The 22,354-nt window shown below is 39.0% G+C and overlaps 1 protein-coding gene across 1 annotated transcript in view; it reads right to left on the minus strand.

Annotated features, from left to right (window-relative positions):
* The window catches only part of TNPO3 (transportin 3), a 95,126-nt gene that overhangs the window by 47,628 nt on the left and 25,144 nt on the right, over nucleotides 1-22,354 (minus strand). The window contains exons 2-4 of the mRNA XM_060108770.1: nucleotides 8,823-9,023; nucleotides 7,722-7,795; nucleotides 6,178-6,334 (exon numbers count right to left, since the gene is read on the minus strand). Of these exons, the coding sequence (XP_059964753.1) occupies nucleotides 6,178-6,334; nucleotides 7,722-7,795; nucleotides 8,823-9,023 (432 nt within the window). The remainder of the gene's footprint in view (nucleotides 1-6,177; nucleotides 6,335-7,721; nucleotides 7,796-8,822; nucleotides 9,024-22,354) is intronic.

Consider the following 22,354-nt stretch of genomic DNA (forward strand, 5'->3'; position numbering starts at 1 on the left):
CTGAACTACCTAGCCATAATGTTGGGCATGCATAGCAGCAATCTGTCATCAAATGGAAATGATATAAGGAGACTGAGTACGGGAAGGTTTGGAAGCTACAAAAACGTTGCATGAATAGGTGGCTCAGATTCCTTTGACACCACCTCTTCTTGCATTGATTCATCCCCTTCAATCCATGCCTGTGGCCTCCTGGGGTGTCCCTTACAAACCAGATAACTGAAGAAGAAAAAATTCAAGCCTGGATTACAGATGGCTCTGCATAATATGCTGGTACCACCTGAAGGTAGACAGCTGCAGCATTACAGGCCCACTCAGGGGCTTTAGTAAAGGCCAGTGCTGAAGGAAAACCCTCCTAGTGACCATATCTTCAAGCAATACACATGGCTGTCCACCATGTCTGGAGTGAGAGATGACCAGAAATATGGATCTCCACTTATTCATGGACATATGTTAATCATTTGGATGGATGATCAGGGATTGGTAGAAACAGGATTGGAAGACTGGTGACAAGGAAGTCTGAGGAAGACATATATGAATGATATATTTTTTGAATTTATTTTTTTATACAGCAGGTTTTTATTAGTTATTCATTTTATACATATTATTGTATACATGTCAATCCCAATCTCCCAATTCATCCCACCACCCCACCCCCACCTGCCACTTTCCCCCCTTGGTGTCCATACATTTGTTCTCTACATCCGTGTCTCTATTTCTGCCCTGCAAACAGGTTCATCTGTACCATTCTTCTAGGTTCCACATATATGTGTTATGAATGATATTTAAATGGGCATAGCCTGTGACGATATATCTGTCCTATGTGAATATCCATCAAAGGGCATCCACTATAAAGGAATCTCCCAATGACAGATGGACAAAATGACAAACTCTATGATGTCAGCCTCCTTCCCTAGCCACCCAGTGCTTGTTCGATGGGCTCATAAACAAAGGAGCCATAGTAGCAGGGATAGAGGCTAAACATGGAGTTAACATGGATTTCCACCTACCAAGGGTTAACTGGTAAACACTACTGATGAGTGTCAAACCCATCAACAGCAGAGACCAACACTGAGTCCCCAGTGGCACCATTCCCCATGGGGACCACGTTCATTGATTATACTGGACTTCCATCATGGAGGAAGCAGAGATTTGTCCAGAGGATTAGACCCATATTCTGGATATAGAGTTGTCTTCTCTGCTTGTAATGTTTCTGTCAGCACTATCATTCATGGACTCACAGAATACCACATGCAACCATCATGGTATCATAGCTAATCAAGAAACTCATATCAGAGTAAAGGAAGTACAGCAACTTTGAGCTCTACTGGTTTGGAGATCTTGGTCCCAAAGAAGGAATACTTCTATCAAGAAACACAAAAATAGGGCTTCCCTGGTGGCGCAGTGGTTGAGAGCCCGCCTGCCGATGCAGGGGACACGGGTTAGTGCCCCGGTCTGGGAAGATCCCACATGCCGCGGAGCGGCTGGGCCCGTGAGCCATGGCCGCTGAGCCTGCGCGTCCGGAGCCTGTGCTCCGCAGCGGGAGAGGCCACAACAGTGAGAAGCCTGTATACTGCAAAAAAAAAAAAAAAAGAAACACAAAAATAATTCCAGTGAATTGGAACATAAGACTACCACCTGGACTATTTGGGCTTCTTATGCCACTGAACCAACAGGAACTTTACAGGCTGGAGTGACAGATCCCAATTACCAAGGAAAAACTGTGTTGCTTCTATATAATCAAAGCAAGGAGCTCTAGGTCTATAACCCAGAGGATTTTCTAGGGAGCCTCTTAGTACTTCCATGCCCAAAAAGTTAATGGAAAACTACAGAAGCAACAATCCACAAAGGCAGGATGATTGAGGGCTCAGACTCTTGGGGAATGAAGGCTTGGGTCACTTCACAGAGTAAAGAACCCCAAGCAGCTGAGCTTCTGGCTAGTGCAGGTGTCTTAGTCCATTCAGGATGCTATTAACAGAATAACACAGAATAGGTGGCCTATAAACAATAGAAATCTTTCTCACAGTTCTGGAGACTGGAAGACCAAGATCAAGGTACCAGTGTCTGGTGAGGACCTGCTTCTTGGTTCACAAACAACTGTCTTTTTGCTGTGTCTTCACATGGCATAAAGGAGAAGGGAGTTCTCTGGGGCCTCTTTTATATGGGCACTAATCCCATTCATGAGAGCTCCACTGTCATGACCTCATCACCTCCCAAAGGCCACATCTCTAATACCATCACCTTGGGGATTTGTTTTCAACATATGAATTTCCTGGGGCGGGGGTGGGTTTTGGACACACAAATATTCAGCCTATAGCAGCAGAGAAAAGATGAAATGAGTTGTGGAAGAAGAAAGCCATCGATACCAATTATAGCCTTGTTAATCAATATATACATGAGGGCATATTTCCTATTTGCTTGTTACACCACTGTACTGGAGTTTAAATGTATGTAAAAGAGTACATATAGAGGGCTTCCCTGGCGGTGCAATGGTTAAGAACCCGCCTCCCAGTGCAGGGGGACACGGGTTTGAGCTCTGGTCCAAGAAGATCCCACATGCCGCGGAGCAACTAAGCCTGTGCACCACAACTACTGAGGTCTGTGCTCCTAGAGCCCGTGCTCTGCAACGAGAAGCCACTGCAATGAGAAGCCCACACACCACAACGAAGAGTAGCCCCCACTCGCTGCAACTAAAGAAAGCTCGCATGCAGCAACGAAGACCCAATGCAGCCCAAAACAAACAAATTAATTAATTAATTAATTAATAATTAAAAAAAAAAGAATGTGCAGCTTCTTCAGCCCCAGACTCCTAGCTCCTCTGGTGCCAGCTCTTGCAGTACACTAACCAGCAGTTTCTCCAGCAAGTGCCCACCCTCACCCCCAACAGTTTTATAGTAAAGTGCTTCTGGCTCCCAAGAAACGTGCAACTTCTTCTCCAGCACCAGATTCAGTGCACTTAAATTCTCCAGTGCCTACAGTGCACAGTAGCCAGCAGCTTCCCCTGGCACTCCCACGCCCAGGTGATTTTGTGGCAGAATGCCTCTGGTGAGACACCTTCCCTAACAACTTTCTTGGGCTTCCTGGAAAGCAGATTTCCAGCAAGCTTGAGAGGACAGATTTTCAGCAGCATGCAGCACCACAATGACTTCTTTACCATAGCTATACCATCACCAGCAGGGTCTGAATCTCAGTCCTGGGAAGGGGGTGAACTCTTCCTCCCTTGGAAACTCTATCTCAGCCTTGGCGTTAATGACTGCTCCTTGTATCTGTTTTATTTCTATATTCTTTAGAGCTCTCTTTACCTCTTACTAGACAAGCCCTCATTACTACAGATGCCTGTTATAGTTAAACATTCTTTATATTACAAAGCCCCAACAGGGCTTCCCTGGTGGTGCAGTGGTTGAGAGTCTGCCTGCCGATGCAGGGGACACGGGTTCGTGCCCCGGTCTGGGAAGATCCCACATGCCGCAGAGTGGCTGGGCCCGTGAGCCATGGCCGCTGAGCCTGCACGTCCGGAGCCTGTGCTCCACAACGGGAGAGGCCACAAGAGTGAGAGGCCCGCGTATTGCAAAAAAAAAAAAAAAAAAAAAAAAGCCCCAACAAATTACTAAGTGGTTTCTCTCTCCTGACTAGACCCAAACTGATACTAAAAGGAACTAAGGATTCTAGATCTGGGGCATGAAAGTAACTAGATGAATACTAGTCATCTTTTTCTGTTAGGAAGTAAAGAAGTGCTCCAGTAGCCAAAGTTACAACATTTAAAGCATCAGAAGAATAACTTAAGCGGACACCCTGAATCAATGGAAATCCATGGGTCCATAGTACAGCATAAAGAGAAAGCCAGGGAAAAAAGTAAGGCACCTTTAAAACAAAACCCTTATATTGAAAACAGGAAATTTAAAAGTTAAGATTCATCCTGCCTTTCTAGTGGGTACTCAGAAGAATGCTAATATATATGTAGAAGGAAAGACAGAATTAGCAAAACATTATTTTGCAAACCACAATGAAATTATTAAAGCAAGGATTATAAACTAGAATTTAACATTCGTACAAACTGCATTATATTACAAGGGGGGAAACAAACTTTATAAATGGAAGAATCAGACTATCATCATCCTAATCCAGTCAATCCTAGCATCACTAACAGAAGGTCAACCAAAAAGTATAACTTGTGATAAACTGCAGCATGAAGTATCTAACATGTTTTCTGGCCAAAAATGTTTAACCTTTTAAAATTAATCCATCAAGCCTTTCAGTCTTTCTTACCAGGGTTCTGGGAAAGAATTAAGTCCTGCAGAAAATGATCTGAGTGTCTATTTTCTTAATCATCCTATGGATGGTATACAAGAGAAAATTCATTACAAACAATTGGTGCCTTAGGGCATTTGAGGCTTAATTCTCTTGAGGAATTCCTACTGAGTAGGGCTGCTTTAAATATAACTTCCAATTAGAGGAATTACAGAGAATAGAAAAACAAACTAAATGAAACAAAGACAAGGCAACAGAAAATCCAGGAGGTAAGAAGATGCTTTATAAAACTAGTCCAATTTCTTCAACAAATCAGTGTCATTTTGAAAAAGAAGGAGAAGGGGGACTGTGATTAAGTCATAATAATTTGATAAAAGGTATGGTTCTAGACTGGATACTGATTTGGAAAAATGCTGTAAACGCTATTTTAGGACCAACTCAGGAAATGTGAATATGGTTTAGGTATTTATTAGATGATATAAAAACTTACTGAAATAGAAAGATGAAGCTGGATGACTGGACAAGCAGGCTGCAGAAGGGTAGGTAGAGCATATTTTCATTTGGATTTTCAAAATCTGTATATATGTTCACAGAGGATATGTGCTAAAGGATTAATAAATAGTGTGATCCCAGGTGGTTTGAATGTAATTTGCTTATCTACATTTTCTAATTTTCTATTACACTATTTCTTTAAAATAAATGGTTAATTAAAAAATACATTTAACTTAAAAAAGTTTCCAATGAATTTCTAACACCAAACTGAACACAATTTTAAACAAAATTTTGTTTTTTCAAATAAAAAGTTCTATGATGCTGAAGTACTGAAACACATTCCTGAAAAATAATCTATTATAAACCACATTGTTGAGAAAATTGAGCTGGACAATAAAGACCTAAAAATGAGATGTGAGCTAGATTATCAATTTAATACCATCTAGTAGTTCAGAAATCCACAAAATTTTTCTATAAAGGACCAGACAGTAAATATTTTAGGCTTTGCGGACCATATGGCCTCTGTGAAAACTACTCAATTCTGCCGTTTTAGCCCAAAATTACGGACACAGACACCGTGTAACTGAATGGGCATGACTGTGTTCTAATAAAACTTTATTTACAAAAATAGGTGACCAGCCCATGGACCATAAATTTACCCACCCTGGTCTAGGGCATTAAAATTTCCACCTAATCAAAAATTAACTCTTTTTAAAAGGATGGTGTAGGGCTTCCCTGGTGGCGTAGTGGTTGAGAGTCTGCCTGCCGATGCAGGGGACACGGGTTCGTGCCCCGGTCTGGGAAGATCCCACATGCCACGGAGCGGCTAGGCCCGTGAGCCATGGCCGCTGAGCCTGTGCGTCCGGAGCCTGTGCTCCGCAATGGGAGAGGCCACAACAGTGAGAGGCCCACGTACTGCAAAAAAAAAAAAAAAAAAAAAAGGATGGTGTAGTATTAGCTAATCTATAATTGTGATATGGCTCAAAGGTCAAGTAAAGTCCTGTACCACCACCCTATCAAAAAATCTCAGTTCATCCCTTAGAGAGGATCCTTTCCTTAAGTAAAGTAAATTTATACACACTTCCCTTAGCACAGTCCTTGATCAACAGCCTACAGTCGGTGGCATGAAGAAGCAGAAGAGCAAGGGACATGTAATCAGAAGACCTGAGTTCAAACTCTGAATTAGCAGTAGTGTCACTCTAAAGCCTGTTTCTCATTCATAAAATGGAGAGAACACCACCCTCAAAGCATTACTTAGAAGCTCAAAAAGTACAGCTTCTGAAAGTACTTTTTAACTGTAAAGTATTATATAAATGCCACCGTATTATCATTGTCAAATTTTGCTAAGAAAGCTATTTCACAATAGTGCAACTGAATTACTAAATAACCACCAAGGCTTTTTGCCCCTAGGCAGCAACTCAGTATTTCAAACATACTCACCAATAGAGATACCACTGTACTAGAATAGAAGGCCAAATCTTCTATAATTTCTGTGCGTCGGTTAGCTCCAATTCGTAAGGAACGACTATGTACTTCTTCAGGTAACACTGTAAGGATCTCCAGCAGAAAAGGCAGAGAAGTTACATCATTGCTATATCTAGGAAAGAAAAGAGGAGAGATATAGGTTATTCAGAATGTGCACCACACTCACAATCACAGCCCCACACAATCACATAAGATAACAACAGCCATCAGAACAACCACAACAACAAAAGTAGAATTCTCACTACTGTTGAAGGGGAGAAAACTAGATATACTTTTTTGGAAAGATATCTAGAAATCAAAATTTCAACTTGCATAATAACCTTTGACCCAGCAATTCCACTTCCAGAAATTTATCTGTCAGAAAAATCTCACATACACATACAGATGTATATGCACAAGTATTTTTTTTATAATAGCAAAAAATACTGGAAAAATATAAAGGTCCTCCATAATTAGACAGGATAAAAAAGGTTACAGATATCATACAATGGAACATACACAACCATTATAACAAGTACCTATGTCATAATGTGAGATGTCCACAACATATTAAGCAAAAAGAAGGATATGAAACATATTTTTACATACAACTGAAAAAAATACATACGTGTATGCATATTAATATATATGCACTTATTTATTTTAAAATGCTTAAAGGGAAGTCTAGAGGGCTATATACTCAATCACCAATAGTGGTTTACTTATAAAATACAGGAAAAGGAAGAGGGGAAGGTATTTACTTTTTACTTTGAAAGCTTCCATACTGCTAGAATTTTTTCAAAGAGCATATATTAATATTATTAATAAAAAGTTTCTTAAAACAAAAAATAAATTATCCACGTAAAGGTTTTAATGACACACTATAGTTGGTGGTAAAAAGGACATCTACTCTGCTCAAAAATAATTTCCTAACCAAATGCCAAAATGCAAGCAAATATCAAGATTATTTTGCCAAGACCATGAGGAAATACTTTACTCAAAGCAGCAAGCTCCATATATCTAAAAATAATACTGTCCCTTTTATAGACATGAAATAAACCCCAATTAGTAAGAATGTATACTCATAACAACTTTCAATTTAATATAATCTTAAACATTCTGACAATGTTTTTATAAAAATCACTGATATGACAGTGGGAGTGATCCACAAGGCAATGAAATACGTTGTTGTAGTTAATTCAAGAAGCGTGTGTGTGTGCATGTAAACTATGAAGTTCTTTTAAGTCGTTGTAGTTAATTCAAGAAGCGTGTGTGTGTGTGTGTGTGTGTGTGTGTGTGTGTGTGTGTGTGTGTAAACTACGAAATTCTTTTAAGTCCCACATGACATATTTCTGTAGTATTTAAATTTTAAATGATTTTCTTTTAATCTAACAAAAGTTAATAAATAATTCTACATTAAGAGTCTGGGGGGAATAGTCCAAATGTCTAGCTATTGCTAACAGATTTCTCTGTGTAGGTTAATGGTAAACGCTAGCATATAGTCAATACAAGTTACTTACTTTTCTACCAATGTTTGTACACATCCCTTCCAGGAAGGCATCTGTAGAGCAAGGTCTGCTATTGCTAAAGCCAGCTGAATAAAAAGAGATTAAATAAATGAACAGACAGATGAACAGAAATAGAGTTAACATCAATATTAACTGGAAAGCAAAGAAACTAAATTTCTTCCAAACAATATGACAACTAAAACAGTAACACCACCCTCCTTCTCACCCCCACAGCTACATATCATGTAAATTCTTCTGGGTTAACTACAAATTGCTGGGATTTAAAAGTTAACCTTTAAAAATGAAAAACCAAAAAAATAACAAAAAGTCAGAAAGAACAGACTATATATTTTCCTCAGAATATATCAATACTTACTTTTATTTGGCAATACCATAGAACTTCATGGACATATAAATTATTCTGCCAAAAAGCCAAAGCTACTGACAAAGTCAGCCCTTTGACTCACTCCTCAAGTAATGGATTGCCATTTCCCTTCTCTTCATGTCTTATCTTGAAGGCTTATGCAAAAGCCTACTTCCCCTTCAAGGACACTTCTATGCCAGGCAGAGAACACATGTGAGTATGTACTCACTGAAGCTTCCAGTTTTCCTTTCTAATGTATTTCCCTACCTAAGGTGGAAAGGCCAGATGCTCTAGTTCACCACTTCATTCATGAGACTTTTACTAGCCAATCAGTCTAGAAAGGATTATTTTAAAAGACAGGTATGTAGACTTCTGACCCAGGACAGTACTTTACCATCTACAATTTTAACAGTGCGGTGGTGTGTGTGTGTGTGTGTGTGTGTGTGTGTGTGTGTGTGTGTGTGTGTGTGTGTGTGTGTGTGTGTGTGTGTGTGTGTGTGTGTGTGTGTGTGTGTGTGTGTGTGACCTCCCCCACTTTTTGGTATTCAAGTTAGTTTGGTATCAAATGAATTCTAAGATGAATACAAAGATTTAAATATTCACTTTCTATTCACTTATAAGAATATAGCAATGAGTCTGTAAAAAAGTTAACATCACTTCACATGGGCTAGCAAGCAATGTCAATCAAAATTAACTTGATAAATCCAAATGGTCTTACAAATTTTCCTAATGAGAAGCATAGGATTTACCTGAGTTACAATGACAGGTGACAAGTCTTTCAAGTTCTGGATATGGGTTAGTAATGAGTCCCGTAAAGAGGCATGAGAGTCTGTGGGGAGCTCATAAAATGAGGTCTGAATCTTCATTTTCATGGTCTGTGCAGCAAAATAGCAAGATTCCACATCTTGCCGGATCTGTAACAATTGGTCTGAAATCTCCCATGCATGAACCTGAAAGTAGATCAGACAAAAAAAAAGTCTTAAAAACTACTTTTCTAAACAACGTTTATGCCATACAACCTCAATACATATACAAACTTATTTAGACCAAAGTATAATGAAAGAAAAATCTGACAAGCTAAATTGCCCACTAATTCAGCCAAAACTTCAAACTACGGTATAAATTTATAGGCCGTGCTCAACAAAAGTATTACCTAAAATCTTCTGATTGTAGGAAGGCATGAGAGTTATCAACTGAATAAACAGATCTAAACCTGCTGACTATAATTATTAATTGTGTAGGGGGGAGAGTATAAAGAAAAATGTCCCAAAAGTTTCTATTAAAACTAAAATGTCACTGTATAGTTTCCAACCCTAATCTATAGGTTGGATGTTTCTTCTCTTTTCCACTTAAAATAAGTAAGCTTTTGTTCACTCTAAGAATTGAGTCTGGAAGCTATTTTAATATATCTATAAATAGGAGAATATATTTCATATTGGTCTCAATAGGCCTACATTTCAATCTTTAGTTCCTGACTAAAACAGTACAAAAACTATTTCACATACTTCAATTATTTTCTAATGTTTTTATATTTGGCACAGACAGTGCTGTATATGCTACTAAAATCATTTCCACAGGAGCATCTATGGAAATAATAAATAGAGCAAAAGCACAGAATTTGGTCTCTAACAGCTAGTCACAGTTATAAAACAAAGCCCTATTTTGAAAGATAACTTTCGGAACAAACTCATGCAGTATAAAGTAGGCAACTAATTAACAAGCGATAAATTCTAATCCAATTCTATACCAAACTGCCTCTTCATGGGAGTGGGAGCAGGCTAAAATGGGCTGTTAATAATGGACTGAAAATCTTTTTCAATCCCAATTCAGGAACAGAGCCAACTGTAAAGAAAGATCACAGAGATTTACCTACTCAATTTCTTATGAAGATAGAGCACTTCACAAGTAATACACAAGGATTCTTCAAGATCTTTCCAAAGATAAATGGCAAGTCAAGGAAATGGCCTGTATGAGTTCCCAAAGTAAACTGAAAAGAGACTCTAAAACTCACAATGATATGTCTATTGACATAAAACTTAGCTTTAATCAAGTAATAAGCTGGTGAAAAAACAAGCATGAAACATTAACTTCCTTCTAGATAAAATGTATTTATTAATTTTTTGTACTTTTTACCCCTAGCATACTGTCACAAAAAATCTTCCAAGTCACAGTTTTTAGCCATTCATTATCTAACCAGTAACCCAAGCACATCTACGATTTAATATGCCATCAAAATATACCTCCGTCAAATTGATTTTTTAAAAAAATATTTATTTATTTATTTATTTTTAGCTGTGTTGGGTCTTCGTTACTGTGCGAGGGCTTTCTCTAGTTGCGGCAAGTGGGGGCCATTCTTCACTGCGGTGCGCGGGCCTCTCACTATCGCGGCCTCTCTTGTTGCAGAGCACAGGCTCCAGACGCGCAGGCTCAGTAGTTGTGGCTCACGGGCCCAGTTGCTCCACGGCATGCGGGATCTTCCCAGACCAGGGCTCAAACCCGTGTCCCCTGCATTGGCAGGCAGATTCTCAACCACTGCACCACCAGGGAAGCCCCTCAAATTGATATTTTAAAATATAATAGCAAATAAGCAGCCTTGGAATCACCATAAATGTCCTCATAAAAACAGAACAATTAAAGAGCAAAACCAAAGCACTACGGACATTTACAACAAAACTAGGTATTATCTAGTTATCTCCAGGAACCCCAAAATATAAGTGGATGGGGACAAGCCAGTGACATCTGTAAGACCTGTTTCAACTTCAGTAAAAGGCAGAAGCAGAGGGAAACAATAGGGTATCTAATGGATCTAAGAGCAGAGAATACCAAAAGAGTCAACAGGTATTCACTAGAAAGCACAGGGAACCAATCTGAAGACTGCAGATGAAAACAGAAAAGGTTTTGCCCAATCCAAAAGCAAATGAGTTAAAGAGGCCTATGTAAGGTCTAAGGAGATGGAACAATCTAGCCTCTATGCACTCTTAAAACTGAAAAGACAGGGCAGGGCCCCAAACTGAGGAGAAACTGCTGTGAAAAGTCAATAATATACAGGACAAGTACAACAGAGACAAAGGAAAAAAAGGAGAAGGTAATAACAAAGCTCGGAAATCTTAGAAACCAAACCACCATATTTGTAAATACTATCTGAAAACAAGAGAAAAGGAAGCTCTATGAAGTTGGAAATACTATCCTTAACTATGCCTCCTTCCAAAAGTTCAAAAAACTAATTTCACAAGAAATAAGCCATTGAGCTCAAATGCCATATATATATAGCAACTGGGGGCGGGGGCAGATAATGAGAATAGCATGCTTACAAAGAAAGTAGGTCAGAAAAACATTTTAAAAACTAGCCTAGGAGCTTCCCTGGTGGCACAGTGGTTAAGAATCTGCCTGCCAATGCAGGCGACATGGGTTCGAGCCCTGGTCCAGAAAGATCCCACATGCAGCGGAGCAACTAAGCCTGTGCGCCACAGCTACTGAGCCTGCGCTCTAGAGCCCACGAGCCACAACTACTGAAGCCTGCGAACCTAGAGCCCATGCTCCACAACAAGAGAAGCCACCGCAATGAGAAGCCTGTGCACCGCAACCATGAGTAGCCCCCGCTCACGGCAACTAGAGAAAGCCCGTGCGCAGCAATGAAGACCCAACGCAGCCAAAAATAATAAATAAATAAAAATTATAAATAAATAAAAACTAGCCTAAAGTCCAAAGGACATAGGAGCCAACTGAAAAAGCTCCCAACGGCCTAAACTAGAAAACCTGGGAGTAACAAATTATGACAGTATTGGATTATAGTTTAAAAACAAAACAATATCCATGAGTCCATACTGATGTGAATAACAACTGAATAAATAACTGGGGAGAGGTTATTTGCAGGATATAAGACATCTTTTTTAACAGAAGAATGCTAGTTAATAAATGTGGAAGGAATGAGGGAAATAGAAAATCACCACCATTAGAACACACCAGAAATAACTGCTACAAGCAAGATTCATGGATAAATGATAAAATACAACAAACTATCTCCCCAAAATATTCATTGGTTACTGTGGTGGTTTTAATATATGTCCACATATTCTTTAACACTTACCATTAAGAACTGTGACTACTCTAGTAGAGAGATAACATGGAGACTTTGTTGCAGAGACAATGTAAAGAGACCTAACACTACACGGAAAGCAAGTGGAGCCCAGTTAAGTCAAGCCTTCCAGCCCTTCCTACCAGACTGTCAGGCATGTAAGTGAAGCCATCTTAGAACCTCCAGACCACCCATCCACCAAATGGATGCCTCTTGGAGCAGAATCATTCACAGAGCCTTGTTCAAAAATTTCCTCAAATTCATCACCACAAGGACAAGAGGATCAAATCTGCATCTCATTAAGCCTCTGGATCTAGCAGGCAATTTGCAGGAAATAAAGAGGAAAGCAGAACTGCATCCTAACTATGTAATCAACAAAATCAAGACTATAGGAAACTCAACAGGTCAAAAGGCCCAGATTCCTCAACACAACAGGGAGAGAAAGAACCTGCAGATTAAAAGACACTCAAAGACCTACCTTAATTCACTAAGTTATACATTTGTTTTGTGTGGTTTTTCTGTATCTGTGTTTAAAAAACAAAATAGAACAAAACAAACAAAACTCAATACTGCCTACTAAATTAAACTAGTATGAAGTCTTTCTCTCTAGTGAAATCTAACTGTCAACCCACCAAGTCAGAACCCTTGTGAAAAAGTTCATTGATTGTACAGTGTCATGTTGTGCTTTAATTTGAATGGCAGAAACTAGCAAAAAATACCAATTATATCATTCTTATTATCTGTATTTCTGACAAACATTTCTATCTCCTTAAAAGTAAAGATCTCAAAAATGAAGGGCAGAACCAAAAGTCAAAACAAAATAAAATAAATATTTCCTTCTGCGGAACTGTTAACTTGGGCGTAGGGACGCAAAGATTTCTTTTTCAAGCACCTTTGATGATGTTTGAATAGTTTTTAACATGTCCTTTGGAACGGTCTTTAAAAATAAATATAGATTTGTAGTCCTAATATGGAAGTATCTCCAAGATATACACTTAAAAGACAAAGATGCAGATGATATCATAAAATCCTTTTTGTAAAAAGTTAAATTACACTTTTTTTTGGGGGGGGAAAGCATAGTGAAGCTTTTTAACATACAGGAATTAATTTTATACCTGAAGCCTTAGCGTTCATAGCATTCATCAAGTGTTTCAACTTTGTTTTTACCACACTAACTGGCTGTACACCAATTTTCCAGCCAAAAAAAAAGTAGAAAAAATTGATTAAATATCAAAAAGAACTTGTTTGAAGACATCAGAACTACCAAGGCATCTAGAACATGAGGTCACAGATTCCAGAGAGTTCAGCCTAATATGTGGCTCCACCTTTCTCCACAAGACATTTGCCTGTTTGAAAGTAGAAGACAAGAGGCTAAAAAGCTGAAGAGATTTGGGCAGTCACATAAGACTGGGGAGATGAAAAGTAGAATTCAGAGCCCGCCAAGGAAGAGGGGGCCTGGAAAATAGTCCAGATTTTCAGCAGGAAACAGGAAATGTACCTCAAAAAGGCTGAAACTTCTCCAGGATAGACCAGATGTTAGGCCACAAAATAAGTCTTAAGAAATGCAGAAGGATTGAAATCACAGAAAGTATGTTTTCCAATCAAAAATGAAATGCAACTAGAAATTAACAGAAGGAAAACTGGAAAATTCACAAATATGTAAAAATTAAATATCAATTCTTAAACAACTAATGGGTCAGAGAAGGGAAATTAGAAAATATTTTAAGACAAATGAAAATGGAAATACAACATACCAAAACTTGTAAGATGCAGTGAAACAGTGCTAAGAGGGAAATTTATAGCTATACATATACACTTAAATTAAAAAAAGAAAAATTATCTCAAATCAACAACCTCACTTTATACCTTAAGGAACTAGAAAAAAAGAAAAAACTAAGCCCAAAGCTCGCATAGGGAAGCAAATAATAAAGATTAGAGCAAAGATAAATAAAATAGAACACAGAAAAACCATGATTTGATTCTTCAAAAAGATCAACAAAATTGACAAACCTTTATCTAGATTTTAACCAAGCAAAAAGAAATGAAACAAAGGTGGGGACATTACTACTAAGTTTACAGAAATAAAAAAGATCACAGGAAACACTGTGAACTGTACACCAACAAAATGGATAATCCAGATGAAATGGACAAATTCCTAGAAACATACAATGTACCAAGACTGAATCGAGAAGAAACAGAAAATCTGAATAGACTATCTTACTAAACTTAGTGAACAGACTGAATCAGTATTCAAAAACTTCCCAACAAAGAAACGCCCAGGATCAGATGGCTTTACTGGTGAATTCTACCAAACATTTAAAGAAGAATTAACACCAATCCTTCTCAAATTCTTCCCAAAAATTGAAAAGGAGGAGTAAACATTTCCGAATTCATTCTATGAGGCCAGGATTACCCTGATACCAAAGGCAGACAAAGATACTACTACAAGGAAAAAAAAAAAAAAACCCTACAGGGGCTTCCCTGGTGGCACAGTGGTTGAGAGTCCACCTGCTGATGCAGGGGACACGGGTTCGTGCCCCGGTCTGGGAAGATCCCACATGCCGCGGAGCGGCTAGGCCTGTGAGCCATGGCCACTGAGCCTGCACGTCTGGAGCCTGTGCTCCGCAACCAGAGAGGCCACAACAGTGAGAGGCCCGCGTACCGCAAAAAAAAAAACAAAAACCTACAGACCAATATCCCTTATGAATACTAATGGAAAAAAAACTTCAAAAAAATAGTAGCAAACTGAATTCAACAGTATATTAAAGAATTATACACCATGACCAAGTGGGATTTATTCCTGAAATGCAAGGGTGGCTCAACATACAAAAATCAAACAATGTAATGCACCATATTAACAGAATAAAGGGGGGAAAACCACATAAATATCTCAATTGATGCAGAAAAGCATCTGACAAAAGCTATCACCCTTTCATGATAAAGACACTCAACAAACTAGGTAAAGAAGAAAACTGTCTCAACGTAGTAAAGACTACATAAGAAAACTCCACAGTGAACATCATATTCAATATTCAAAGACTGAAAACTTTTCAAAACTCTATAAGAGCAGGAACAAGACAAAGATGCCCACTTTTGCCACTTCTATTCTGCATAGTACTAGAAGTTCTAGCCAGAGCAATTAGGTAAGAAAAGCAAATAAAAGGCATCCCAATTGGACAGGAAAAGGTAAAATGATGACTGTTCACATATGACATGATCTTATATGTAGATAACCCTCAAGATTCCTCAAAACCTGTTAGAACTAATAAACGAATTCATCAAAGTTGCAAAATACAAAGTCAACACCCCCAAATCAGTTGTTTTTATATACTGACAATGAACGATCTGAAAACGAAATTAAGAAAACAACTGCATATACAACAGCTTCCAAAAAGAACAAAATACTCAGGAATAAAGCAAGCTGTACACTGAAAACTATAAAATACTTGTGAAAGAAATTAAAGAAGACACCAATAAATGAAAAGACATCCTGGGTTCAAGGATTAGAAGACGTACTACAGTTGTTAAGACTATCCAAAGTGCTCTACAGATTCAATGCAATCCCTATCAAAATCCTAAGGACTTTTTTTTTGCAGAAAGAGAAAAATCCATCGAAAAATTCATATGGAATTTCAAGGGGTCCCAAACAGCTAAGATAATCTTGAAAAAGAACAAAATTGGAGGTCTCATATTTCCTGATTTCAAAATTTATTATGAAACCACAGCAATCAAAAGAGTATGGGGGCCTCCCTGGTGGCGCAGTGGTTGAGAGTCCGCCTGCCGATGCAGGGGACGCGGGTTCGTGCCCCGATCCCGGAGGATCCCACATGCCGCGGAGCGGCTGGGCCCGCGAGCCATGGCCGCGGAGCCTGTGTGTCCGGAGCCTGTGCTCCGCAGCGGGAGAGGCCACAGCGGTGAGAGGCCCGCGTACAGCAAAAAAAAAAAAAAAAAAGAGTATGGTACTGGCATAAAGAAAGATACATAGACCAATGGGAAAAAACAGAGCACCAATAAAGAAACCCTCGAAAATAGAGACAAATCATCTTCAACAAGGATGAGAAAACTACAAGATGGGGAAGGGAGTGTCTCTTCAACGAATACTGTTGGGAAAAGGGATATCCATAGACAAAAGAAAGAAGTGGACTCTCATTTTACACCATATACAAAAATTAGCTCACAATGGATTAAAGACCTAAATGTAACACCTGAAACTATAACTCCAAGAAGAAAGCATGGGGGACAAGAAATTTCATGACACTGGATTTGATGATGACTTCATGGATATGACACCAAAACCACAAGAAACAAAAGCAAAAATAAAACAAATAGGACAACACCGAACTCTAAAAACTTCTCTGCAACACAAAATCCAGAGTGAGAAAGCAATCTATGGAATGGGAGAAATATTTGCAAACCATACATCTGACAAGGAGTTAATATCCAAAATATACAAAGAATTTCTATAACTCAACATAAAAACCAATAACCCAATTTTAAATTGAGCAAAGGGCTTGAAAAAAAACATTTCTCTAAAGACAGTATAAACATGGCCAACAAGCATAAAAAGATGCTAACATGACTAGTTATCAGGGAAATGTAAATCAAAAGCATAATCAGATATCACTTCATAGCTGTTAAGACAGCCACTATCAAAAGAAACCAGAGGGCTTCCCTGGTAGCGCAGTGGTTGAGAGCCCGCCTGCCGAGGCAGGGGACGCGGGTTCGTGCCCCGGTCTGGGAGGATCCCACATGCCGCGGAGTGGCTGGGCCCATGAGCCATGGCCGCTGAGCCTGCGCGTCCGGAGCCTGTGCTCCGCAACGGTAGAGGCCACAGCAGTTAGAGGCCCGCGTACCGCAAAAAAAAAAAAAAGAAACCAGAAAATAAGTGTTGGTGAGGATGTGGAGATATTCGAACTCTTATGCACTGTTGATGGTAATATAAAATAGTGCAGACACTATGGAAAACAGTATGGAGGTTCATCAAAAAATTAAAAATGTAACTACCATGTGATCCAGCAACTCCACTTCTGGATATATACCCAAAAGAATTGAAAATAACATCTCAAAAAGATCTTTGCACACCCACGTTCATCGCAGCATTATTCACAAAAGCCAAGAGGTGGAAGCAAACTAAATGTCTATCAATGGATGAATGGATAAAGAAAATGTGATACATACATGGAATGGAGTATCCATTCAGTCTTAATGGATTATCACTTAGTCTTAAAAATCCTGTCATGTGCTGCAAAGGCATAGATGAACCTTGAGGGTATTGTGCCAAGTAAAATACCTCAGTCATAAAACGGCAAATGCTGCATGATTCCATTTACATGAGCTATCTAAAGTAGTCAAACTCAGGGCCTAGGAGGAGGAGGAGGTGGAGAGTTGTTCAGTGGATGCAGAGTTTCAGTCATGTAGGATGCAGGGGGTTCAGGGGGATCCGCTACACAACATGCATGTGGTCAACAATATTGCACTGTATGCTTGCAAAATATTGCACTGTATACTTGCAAACTGTTGGGAGGTTGAATTTCATATTTTGTGGTTTTGCCACCAAAAAAAAAAAAAAAAAAAGTTTAGCACTGGCATAAAGACAGACACAAGACCACTGGAACAGAATGGAGAGCCCAGAAATGAATCCGTGCAGATATGGTCAAATGATTTTCAACAAGAACAGGACATCATATACAAAAATTAACTCAAAATGGATCAAAACTTAAATGTAAGACCTAAAACTATAAAACTCATGGGGGGAAAGCTATATGTGCATTAAATTTGGCAATGAATTCTTGCATCAAAAGCACAAGCAACAGGGAATTCCCTGGCGGTCCAGTAGTTAGGACTCTGTGCTTCCAATGCATAGGGCACGGGGTTCGATCCCTAGTCAGGGAACTAAGATCCTGCATGCCATGGAGCAAGGCCAAAAAAAAAAACACAAAAAAACACACAAGCAACAAAAGTAAAAACACATAAATTGGACTACATCAACATTTTAAACTTCTATTCATCATTAAAAGATATAATCAGTATGAGAAAGCAAGCCACAGAATGTGAGAAAATATTTGCAAATGACATATCTGATAAGGGGTTAATATTCAGAATATATAAAGAACTCCTACAACACAACAACAACAACGAAACCAAACAACCCAATTTAAAAATAGGCAGAGGGACTTCCCTGGTGGTGTAGTGGTTAAGAATCCACCTGCGGACACTGGGGCCATGGGTCCGAGCCCTGTTCTGGGAAGATCCCACATGGCGTGGAACAACTAAGCCTGTGCACCACAACTACTCAACCTGCGCTCTAGAGCCCGCAAGCCATGACTACTGAGCCCGCGTGTCACAACTACTGAAGCCCTTGCACCTAGAACCCGTGCTCCACAACAAGAGATGCCACCGCAATGAGAAGCCCGCGCACCACAATGAAGAGTAGCCCCCACTCACTGCAGCTAGAGAAAGCCTGTGTGTAGCAATGAAGACCCAATGTAGCATAAAATAAATAAAATAAAATAAATAAAATAAAATAATTAAAAAACAATAGGCAGGGACTTCCCTGGCAGTCCAGCAGTTGAGACTCTGCACTTCCACTGCAGGGGGCATGGGTTCGATTCCTGGTCAGGGAACTAAGATCCCACAGGCTGCAACGTGGCCAAAACAAACAAAACAAAACAAACAAACAAACAAAAAAACCAAGTGTTGATGAGGTTGTACAGAAATTGTAACAATGCACATTGCTAGTGGGAATGTAAATTAGTACAGCCAATATGGAAAATAGTATGGCAGTTCCTCAAAAAAATTAAAAATAAAATTACCACATAATGCAGCAATTCCACTTTTGGGTATATAGCCAAAACAATCAAAAGCAGGGACTCAAACAGATATTTATACACCAATGTTCATAGCAGCATATTTCACAATAACCAAAAGTTGAAAACAACTCAAATGTTCATTGACAGAAGAATGGATAAACAAAATGTGGCCTATACATACAGTGGACTATTATTCAGCCTTAAAAAGGAAGGAAGTACCATTACATGCCATAACATGGATGAATTTTGAGGACATTATGCTTAGTAAAATAAGCTTGACACAAAAGGACAAATACTGTATGATTCCACTTACATGAGGTACCTGCAGTAGTCAAATTCATAGAGACAAAGGTAGAATTTTGGTTGCCAAGGGTTGATGGGAGGGAGAATGGGCAGCGTTATCATGTAATGGGTACAAAGTTTTACTTGCAGAAGATAAAAATATTCTGGCAATTGCTTGTGTTGGTGGTCATAAAACAACACGAATATACTTACTCTCACTGAGTTGTACACTTTAAAATAGTTAGAATGGTAAATTTGATGTCATGTATATTTTACAAAAAAGAAACACACAGTTTAGAATCTGCTCAATCCCTTCACAAACTAAAGGGATCTGGTCCTATCATAAAGAGCTGCCAGAAGCAAAAGAAACTACCTCAGGGGAAAAACATCATTTATTATCTCTTCAACTTTTCGTAAACAATATATCCAGTATTTATCAAACGAAAGCAAAAAAGGGAGGGTTAGGGGTGGAAACAGACAATAGAAAATAACCTATCTAGATAACGGAGTTATCAGATGAGGACTAAAATAACTGTGATGTCTCAACCAAAATGATAAAACTTAACATCACCAATAATGGGACAAACACATTTTAAGTGATTCTTGATGTGATTCACTGAAAACAACAATTTTTCGTTCATGTAGTATTCTTCCAAAAACTGTTTAAGTTGAACACAATCATGAGGAAACAACCAGACAAAGCAAAATAGCGAGTGGGTCATATTAAAAACAAAGACAAAATGGGCCTGGATTTGTTTTTTAATGTCACTATCCTAAAAGGAAAAAAAAAAAAAAAAACCCAGGAAACTAAAGTGACAAAACACCTAAAAGCAATGCATTATCCTTGTTTCGAGCCTGGATTAGGGAAAGTAAAATTTTTAGAAAGCCAGAAATCTGGGGCTTCCCTGGTGGCGCAGTGGTTGACAGTCCGCCTGCCAATGCAGGGGACACAGGTTTGTGCCCCGGTCCGGGAAGATCCCACATGCCGCGGAGGGGCTAGGCCCGTAAGCCATGGCTGCTGGGCCTGCACGTCCGGAGACTGTGCTCCGCAACGGGAGAGGACACAACAGTGAGAGGCCCGCGTACCAAAAAAAAGCTAGAAATCTGTAACTGCAACAACTAGGAAATTTGAATATGGACTGTGTATTAGATAATATTATTGTATATCAATGTTAAATTTCTTTAATGTGACAATGGTTTTAGTTTAGTAGAATGTCTTTGTTCTTAGGAGCTATACATCAAAATGTTTATGGGTACAGCATTATAAAATCTGCAATTTACTTCCAAAAGGGAGAGAAAGAAAGAAAAAAGAGAGAAAGCAAATGGGAACAGGCAATTTGAGAAGGGCTTATCATGAATCAGTGTTCACTACACAATTCTTTCAAGTTATGAATTTTTCAAAATAAACAATTGGGAAAAATTAAAGAGCTGATTAACGTATTCAAGAAATTAGAAGACAGGGCCTCCCTGGTGGCGCAAGTGGTTGAGAGTCCGCCTGCCGATGCAGGGGATACGGGTTCGTGCCCCGGTCTGGGAGGATCCCATATGCCGCGGAGCGGCTGGGCCCGTGAGCCATGGCCGCTGAGCCTGCGCGTCCGGAGCCTGCGCGTCCGGAGCCTGTGCTCCGCGACGGGGGAGGCCACAACAGTGAGAGGCCCGCATACCGCAAAAAAAAAAAAAAAAAAAAAAAAAAAAAAAAAAAAAAAAAAAAAAAAAAGAAATTAGAAGACAAATTGGAATTTGCATTAAGAAATGGAATCTAAAAAAAAAAAGAAGAATCAAAGGGAAATTCTAGAACTGAAACATACAGTAACTGAAATTAAGACCCAAATGGAAGGGTTGAATAGCAATCAGACAACTGAAGAAAAGATTACTATGCTAGAGAATAGGTCAACAGAAAATAAGACCTGAAGCACAAACTCAAAACAGAATAAAGGTAAAGAATAGGAAGAATGGGCTTCCCTGGTGGCGCACTGGCTGAGAGTTTGCCTGCAGGGGACACGGGTTCCTGCCCCGGTCCGCGAAGATCCCACATGCCGCGGAGCAGCTGGACCCGTGAGCCATGGTCGCTGAGCCTGCATGTCCGGAGCCTGTGCTCCGCAACGGGAGAGGCCACAACAGTGAGAGGCCCGCGTACAGCAAAAAAAAAAAAAAAAGGAATAGGAAGAATGCAAGTGACATATGGGACATAGTGAAAAAGTCTAACAAACATGACCAAAATCTCAGAAGGAAAAGAAAAAAATGGGACACTATTTAAACATAATGGCTGAGGAATTTCCAAACTGATAAGACACAAGCCACAGTTTAAGAAACTCTGTAAACCCTAAGGATAGAAAAACCAGACCTAAGCACATCAAATAACACTGCTAAAAAACTGCTAAAGACAAAACGGAAAATCTTAAAGGCAAGAGGAAAATCATGTATTACCTTTAAAGGAACAATTAGACTGATAGGTGACTTGCCAAAATAAAAAATGGGAACCAAATATCTTCAAAGTACTGGAAGAAAATAATTGTCAATTGGTTACTTATACCCAGCAAAAAATCCTTCCAAAATACAACAAAATTAAGACACTTCGGGGCCAAAAGAAAAAAAATAAAAGGAGACAGTTCATTACCAATAGAACAAAGAAGAAAATACTAAAGGGTGTTCTTCAAGCAGAATGAAAATAATTCTGGATAGAAATATGGAAATCAGGAAGGAATGAAGAGTAATGGAAAGGCTAAGTACGTAAGTAAATCTCTGTGAACACTGACTATATAAAGCAACAATATCTTGTAGGGTTTAAAATAAATGAATCTATATACCTGAGAGGAATTTCACATTCTCCTAAGATGCAGAAAGTGGAAAAGAACATTGTTTTGGAGTTAATAAATAAAAGCAAATAAACTACAAAGTAACTTTTCTTAAATGCAGCAGAAAGCTGAGGTCCCAGGACAACCAAGTAGACTGAAATTTAAAGAGACCTCACCAAGTGTTGGCTCATCTGTGGCAGAACAAAGAAAAGAGATATGGGGCACCAGACAACCAGGTAATAAAAATTCAATTAAAATTATTAACAAATTGATAAAAAAATTGTATATGTGTGGGTTAGTATGTACATATAAAACCCATG

Source organism: Mesoplodon densirostris, chromosome 9 (genome assembly GCF_025265405.1).
Source record: "Mesoplodon densirostris isolate mMesDen1 chromosome 9, mMesDen1 primary haplotype, whole genome shotgun sequence".
NCBI lineage: Eukaryota > Metazoa > Chordata > Mammalia > Artiodactyla > Ziphiidae > Mesoplodon > Mesoplodon densirostris.